Source organism: Nematolebias whitei, chromosome 18, assembly GCF_014905685.2.
Source record: "Nematolebias whitei isolate Nwh7 chromosome 18, NemWhi1, whole genome shotgun sequence".
Taxonomy (NCBI): domain Eukaryota; kingdom Metazoa; phylum Chordata; class Actinopteri; order Cyprinodontiformes; family Rivulidae; genus Nematolebias; species Nematolebias whitei.
This window is the reverse complement of record NC_056515.1, coordinates 952,966-960,727: the sequence shown is the minus strand read 5'-3', so window position 1 is coordinate 960,727 and position 7,762 is coordinate 952,966. Positions and strand designations below refer to the sequence as shown.

General features: G+C 41.9%; 1 protein-coding gene across 1 annotated transcript in view; it reads right to left on the bottom strand.

The window, feature by feature from the left end:
* Positions 1-3,106, bottom strand: part of LOC119425163 (electrogenic sodium bicarbonate cotransporter 1) — a gene marked incomplete at its 5' end in the record, with an annotated part of 64,762 nt that extends 61,656 nt beyond the window's left edge. The window contains 4 exon segments of the mRNA XM_037692699.1: positions 1,351-1,446; positions 1,656-1,835; positions 1,920-2,080; positions 2,974-3,106. Of these exon segments, the coding sequence (XP_037548627.1) occupies positions 1,351-1,446; positions 1,656-1,835; positions 1,920-2,080; positions 2,974-3,106 (570 nt within the window).
* Between the last annotated feature and the right edge of the window lie 4,656 nt (positions 3,107-7,762).

Here is a 7,762-nt window from a genome sequence, read left to right as displayed (position 1 = left end):
TGATTGCTGGACATGGGCACCGGCGACCCCCGTGACCCAAAATGGAAGAAGCGGGGAAAGAAAATGGATGGATGGATGGATGGATGGATGGATGGATGGATGGATGGATGGATGGATGGATGGATGGATGGATGGATGGATGGATGGATGGATGGATGGATGGATGGATGGATGGATGGATGGATGGATGGATGGGTAGACATCAATGGTATTTTTATAAAAACAAGTGAGAAAGCCCACCCTGTTTGGAGCTCTACTGTCAGAGACGCCTCCAGGTAGAAATGATTTTAAACACAGAAAGTATGATTTGGTATTTTGATTATTTGAATAGTTTTTACACAATCAGTTTAAGTTTGATGATTTTTACAGATTTTAATCAGAACTTGTCACATATTATATTTTTGAGCTGACTAAAAGATATAACAATTTTGGTGTCTGTTTCCAAAAAGTATACAAATTTCTAATATTTGATGCGTCAAAATGTAGATATTTTTATCTTCTTCCATCCAGTGTGTCTTGTCTGTCACTGCTCAAGAATTTGTGGTTTACTCTTAAATCCCTGGTGTACACCCAGACTCTCCCTGACTGCAGAGTATCTGAGCGCTCAATGTTTCCTCGTCTCTTTCTGTCATATCTATTGCGTATTTTACTGCAAACACTAAATGATACCAGCACAAATGTCTGTTGCTCTCAGTGGAGGAGTTTCCTTCATGTGATTTACAGCTTTTACCAAACTATTTGAAGCTACTTTTCTATCCTGTGTTTGTCTGCCTGTTTAAATGGCCGTGCTGTGTGGTGCCCCTTGTGGTGTTGCTCTCTAAAAAAGGCAGAAATCACAAATGAAAACAACCGACTCAGCAAATTCTGACTGAGTGGATCTTCTATTAATCAGCAGGTTCTTCCATCATGGCTTCCCACGTAAATCTAGTACAATTTGTGCTAATTTGTCTTGATTAGAACTTTTAACAAAAATAAAATTTTACTAACAGCCTCCACAGGGTTTAGTATCAAAAAGCTTCCAAACAACAGGAGTTTTAAAATGTGAAACTGTCTGAATACAGCTCCTCAGACTGAGGAAGTCTCTCGGATGAGAGACGAAACGTTTCTACATTTTTTTGTTGATTTGCTTTGTTTTGTTTTTTTCAATGTCCAGAGGACCAGATTGAACTTTTTTAGATGAAACTGTCTTTGTTACAGCTTGTTGGTTTGGGCAGTTGCTGCAACAGTAAACCTTTACAATTCCTGCAAACACTTCTTGAGTTGAGTTCTACCGTTTCCCCCTCTAACATGGTTGATTTTCTAAAAGAATACATCTGAATGACTGAGCCGAAGGGCAGTGACCTCACTTACAGAGGTATCCCATGCTGGAGCTCCTCCTGACCTCACATGATTCCGGCGAGTCTCGTGGAGTTAAACAAGGCACAGGAGGCTCGAGGGAGTAGCATGCTGCAACACCCCCGATGTAGGAAGTCAGAGACAGCAAAAACCACAAGAAGAAAAGGGGGGGAAACCGAAAAGAAAGAACAACAACAAAAAAACAAGCGAAAGGTTGCATGAGAACAATATAAGACCAGCGGATGTTGTCAGAGAGGAAACTAACAGAAAGTTGGAAAAACAGAATGAGAAGGTGCAAAATGATTCAAGCTGTGACGTACCGTTTTCCGTGCTTGAAAACAGCCTACTTGCGCTGGAAACAGTTTTGCCAATATCAGCAAGAGAACGCAAGTTGGACTTCTTGGTTTGGTGGCGATGCTTTCTGAGCAGAGTGTACACAACTTTCTCCTTCAGGTCAGCCTTTAACTGGCCGCTCTCAATCTGGTTGTCGGTGATCATCTCTGTTAAAGAGATCCATTAACGGTCAACACGGAGTCGTCCTCTGGTTCTTTGAAACGTTTCAGCCTGTTGGGGAACCCACTTACCAACAACCTGAGGCAGCGTGGAGGCCTCCATGTCCAGCATGATCGTGCCCTTCTCGATGTGCGATTTCAGCTCCATCAAGCTGTGTAAGGACAGCGTGGCCACGTGAGGCTTACTCCAACGCTCACCACCTTTCTCAACCTTCTCCTCAAACTTGATCCATCTAGACAGAGGATGAGAAAAGCACAGAAAATATGTTGCACTTGTTTCGGCAATACAACAAGAGCAACAAGCGTAATTCTGTTATCAGCGCAGGCCCACTGCGTTCGGATGTGGTCGCACACTGTTCACAAGATCAAGGAATGCATGACAGCCTGGAAATAAAAAATACATGGCTGGATTTGACAAAGATCAAGTTGGCACCAGAGTGGCATGTGTCTTCTGGAGCGTTCAGACCACACATGGTCCAGCTGAAGAAACAGGACTTTGTTGTCTTCTGGGATTAGTTTTGTCCCAAAGGTAAAACTCAGGGACAAGGACTCTTTCAATAATAACACGTCACATGTCACAGCTACAAAGAGCCATTCTCATGAGTCTCGGGGATGGGGTTTCTTCTGAGGATAAAGTATCCCTTTGGCTGCGCTCCACACGCCTGCGATCTGCTGTCTCGCTGGGACAGGGGACACAGTCCACTTAAAGGAGTTCATTTACATTCTATCCCATGTGAACCCAGCTTTCCAAAACTGAACAAAAATAATTACAAGAACTTTTACCAGTAAATGAAGAATGTTCCTCGGACTAGAACTTTACTCAGTAGCTGTGCCTTTTAATGTGTTCCTCCTAACATGTTCCACACTGTAACAGTAAGTCCTGTTCTGATCATGTGGGAGGTTCAGTCTTTTGCTGGTCTCATGGGGGAGGTAGAAAAAATCCTAATCAGATAAGAGTATACTGGGAGCTCACTGGAATACAGTCCATTTCCTTTGAACCTTAAACCATGAGCGGATTGTGTTACATGTTCAGGGCTGTGAAGCAGAACATTTCTGACCACAGTGGTCATTGTTTGTTACTGGCTGGGGGTACCCCTCTCACAAGACATCTGACTCAGTGGCTCACCTGGCTGTCTCCTTCCACTCCATCTCCTGCCCGTCCACAGACAGAAGCTCATCCAGCTCCGTGAAGAGCTGAGGAGGTGGTGGGCCGTCATCCTCCTCTCCAAGAATGAATCGAATCCTCTCAGCAGGAGAAACTGCAGGGAGAACCAACGACCATTGAGACATCCACGGAGATATTCAAAAAGCAGCCAAAGACTTTAGTCATGGAAAACTTATATTAGTTAAGAAACTCCAGAAATTGTAATAATGTTCATCTGTCCACATTCCTTTTATCTGAAGAAATACATTTTTCAGATTAAAAAGTAAACTTGTTCCTACAAATTTAATTCACAAATTATACAAGTTATAATATCCTCCTCTCCAAAAACACACATAACTTATCTAGAAGTAAAAAAAGACAGAGATTTAAATTAAGAATACATCAATCATAAGAAATTGGACTTTTAATAATCTCATACACATTTATGATGTTTCTATCAAAATCAGAATAAGATTTATTATCACTGTACCGAGACACAGTGAGATTATGTTGTACAGTCGTCTGAAAGATGGGCGGAGTGCACGTTGCTGCTGCTCCTTGAGAGCGTGGCCCCTTCTGCTTTTTCAAAATACTTTTTTTTTTTAGATAGAAAAGGGGAAAAATCCATGAGGAGAGTGGAATTACAAAAAAAAGATCTCTTCCCACCTTGTCCTATCAGGACACGATTTAAGACATTAAAAATCTCAGCCAGTAAGAACATTTATAAACACATTACATGTGTATTTAATGGCAAAACTGAGTTTTTTCTCTGAAGCACTTCCAGATAGCACCATAGTCCTGTAAGATGTTGGTCAGCCGGCAGTTCTGATAAGCCTTCACAGAAGTTCTTGCAATAGATGAAGCTTTTCCTTAGTTTACACATTTCCCCGGAGAAATTTGAGAAGTCGGCCTGTTTTAGAAGCCAACCGTGGGAGTCATATTCAGATAAGCCATAATTGTTGATTTTTTTTTCAGGCAGACTGTTTTTTTCTTGTCAGCCTTGAGTCCTGCTGGTACTTTCAAGATCCAAAATGGTCAGATTAGTGGGCATTCCACTGGTCCGTGATTACAAGGCTCCTCCAAGGTCGTTTTCAACATGCTGGTGAGTCCCAGAAGCTGCATGTAGCCTGCAATTCTCACAAATTGCTTCCATCTTACAGTTTAGCTCGTAAATCAGATGATTTTGAGTCCTCGGAGCACGAACCAAACCTTCACACAGACTGCAGTTTTGCCATTGCTGAAACTGCTCACCATCTTCCTTAATAGACGATAACATAAGAATCCACCGATGTCAGAAAGCAGAAATCCTGCTATCATTAATCTAATTATATAAAACGTCTTGGGCGTCCTCCTGAGACAAACGGAAAGACACATCAGCTCCCAAACTCCCCACGGATCCATGACGTATCCTGCAGCATGAGTCTCAGCAGGACATGAAGGCTCTCCAGGACCTGTTGCTTTGGTGAAAAGATGTTGTCGATTGCGTTGAAAGTCCAGCTCACCAGATCCACAACAGTAGTTTTAGTTCAAAAAAGACGTGTAAAATAGGAGCTCCGATACACAGACAGAGACCAGAAAAAGCAGGAGAACAGGATAGGAGACATCCGCCTTGCACGAGAGCAAGTGCAAAAAAAATAAAAAAATTAATTCATGCATTCACCTATTATAAGACTTCACCAGCATGAAGCATCCTCTTTACATTAATATGATTAAAGTATAAACAAAAATTGAGAATAAAGCCGTACCATGAGAGTCAAGCAATCTAAAGTGATTTGTGTGTTTGTTTGTCTGTCTGTTAGCAAAATATCCCTTGAACTACTTGATGAATCCTAATGAAACTGACAATTATTGGAGGTACATGTACAATGTTTGAAGATTCAAGATGGCTGTCACAGCTAACCAGTCTTAGCAAACACAAAACCAGCTTTTGAAGACATTAAGTTAAGATTTGGTATGGAGTAGCTGAGAGTCATCCCCAACACGTACTGTGAGTGATACTGATTGTGCAAGATCTTCTGATCGTTCTTGTTATTTTCTAGATTTGCTCAAACAGGCCATAACCTGAAAAGATCTTTTTAGTTAGAAATGTTGGTGTCAAAGCGGTGGACAGCATTCTTTCAACAAATAATGGACTTATTTTTATTATATAGACTCTTTAAATAAAAACAAACAATAAAAAAGAAAAAATGTAAACTATGACTTTATAAAGAGTTGAGTTAATAAAAGGAAGGGTTGAGGCTTGGAGAGGATTTTCTGTAATGTTGTTAGGAGCCATAAAAGAAACGGTACCAATCTAACCTGAACAGGTGTGTCACATAAAAACCTTTCGTCTTTATTAATACTGTAAGACAAAGAGAAAAGTGTTGGTTTGAAACAAAACTCTACTTGTTAAAAGATCCTCCAACAAACTGTGAGCACAGTGGTCAAAACATTACGATACCTAAAGAACAGTTTGTTCCTTCATTATAAATTAATAATTAAAACTATTTAAAAAACATTGCTTGAAACCATGTTGAGCATTGGGCTGAAACTTAAACTGAACAAATCAATAAGCTTAAAAAACAATCCCAGATACATTGGAAACCAAAAAAGGAAATGTTCTAAAAGAAGGAAATTGAGAGCTTTGGAATGCTGAGGTCAAAGGTCAGATGTGGATCCAGATTTAAATTTGCCCTTTGACTCTTTCAGCGTTTGAAACTGGCTCTATGTGCATCCAGCAACTAAAGGCATTTTGCGATGTGGGTGGTGGAAAATGTCAGTAAAGTGATGTCAGGAACAGGGATGTTGCATACGTTCCCCAAAAACCAGCCCGGGATCAGTGGGCATGCAGCGTTTGTCGAGTCCAGACGACAGAACGCTCCTGGTTGACGGCGTGCCACCGTTTGAAAGAGTGCAGAGGCTTCCCGTTCAAATTCATCGGAACATTTTTCCACTTACTTACAAAACTCTTCAAATATTACACATAAAAAGAAATGTGTTTCCAAAGAAATACGTGTCCAAAGAAAATATGCGTGCAAGAAGGTAAAGGCAGCTTATTCATGGGCAGCAACATGAAAACTAAGAAAAACAATCAGGAGGAAAACAGTTTCCTTCCTTCTGAGAAAGATATGAATCAGACGATCCAAATACTGATTAGCAATAAAAATATTGCACTTGTAGGAAATGTTAAGACATTTTACAAAAAACTGTTATCAACAATGTGCGTCTGTGCGTTTCCTTTTATCTGATGAGTGAATCATAGGAGGAATATACGGTTCCTGTCAGGAGTACGAGGACAAAGTTGTGCAACTGAGTTTGGTAAGGAGGAAGACAAGAGGCTGTTTGTGTTCTACACAAATCAGAGCTCTACCTTCGCAACGTAACAGTGCATGCAACCTTCTAATCCTGAAAAAGTGCACGCAAGCTTAATTTAGGTCGGTTGTTTTTAAACTAGTACAGTTGGAGCTAAATTTAAGCTATGTTAAGGAGAAGATCAGTGCTGCAGAGAAAGCCTTTAAGAGTCATCTTGTACACAACATCTTTCTTGAGCCCATCAAACGGGACACGAAGGACAACCTCGGGACATCTCCGGTGTCCTTTTACAGATATGGCAACCTGCAAAAGAGTCTGACGTCATGTTGTACACAGAACCGCAGCACGTCTAACTCCACTCCGTTGTTATCAATAATAACCCACGCTGTGTTGTGCTTGCACACAACCTTAGAGTGGACAGCTCCTCTGGGTTTGTCACAATCAACACAATGACAGGGATTAGGAGAAAAGCCAAAACAGCAGAAAATCCAACCAGTGGAGAACTCTGTGTGCACTGTCAACCAGTGTTTGTGTTCCCAGTATTCACTGGTCTTTAGTCTAACCACATCAGCTCTGACAGCAGCCAGCTGTGTGCTCGTGTCCCGCCTCAGCACCATCTTCTGCCCCATTAGGACACTTCAACACGCACTGTGTCTTCAAAATGCACACTGATCCAGACCTTATGAAGTGGGGACTTACAAGAGCCATGTCAGAAGGTGAGGAAAGAGGAAAAGCCAAGTTGATTTCTTCCACATAAGGTCAGTGAGGTGGTTTACTGGTGAACAGAAGGAACCAGTTAATTCCAGCAGGAACTCATCAATAACCTTCACATCAATGTGAAGAAGACAAAGGAGATGATTGTGGACTTCAGAAGGAACAAAAACACCTACACCCCCCTGAACATAAGAGGATCTGCGGTGGAAGTGGTCTCCAGCTACAAGTACTTGGGTGTACACATGAATGACAACCTCAGCTGGAGCAACAACACCACCAGCCTGATGAAGAAAGATCATCAGAGACTCTACTTCCTCAGGCGGCTGAGACGAGCTGGTCTGGAAGCTCAGTCCTCACCTCCTTCTACAGGTGTGCAGTGGAGAGCATCCTGTGCTCCAGCATCAACGTGTGGCATGGAGGCTGCACAGCTGCAGAAAGAAAAGCTTTGCAGAGAGTGGTGAAGGCTGCACAGAAGATGTTGTAGTCAGCCTCCCCACCATCACAGACATCTACACCTCCAGATGCAGGAAGAGGGCCACCTGCATCATGAAGGACCCCACCCACCCAGCACACACACTTTTTGCCCCACTCCCCTCAGGAAGGAGGTTAAGGAGCATTAAGTGTAGAACCACTAGACTGAGGAACAGCTTCTACCCTGAGGCAATTAGACTCATGAATCTCTAACTAGAATAATCACTGTGAAAAACCATATCATGTTACTGCTGATCTGTTTCATGTTGCTGCTGATCTGTTTCATGTTGCTGCT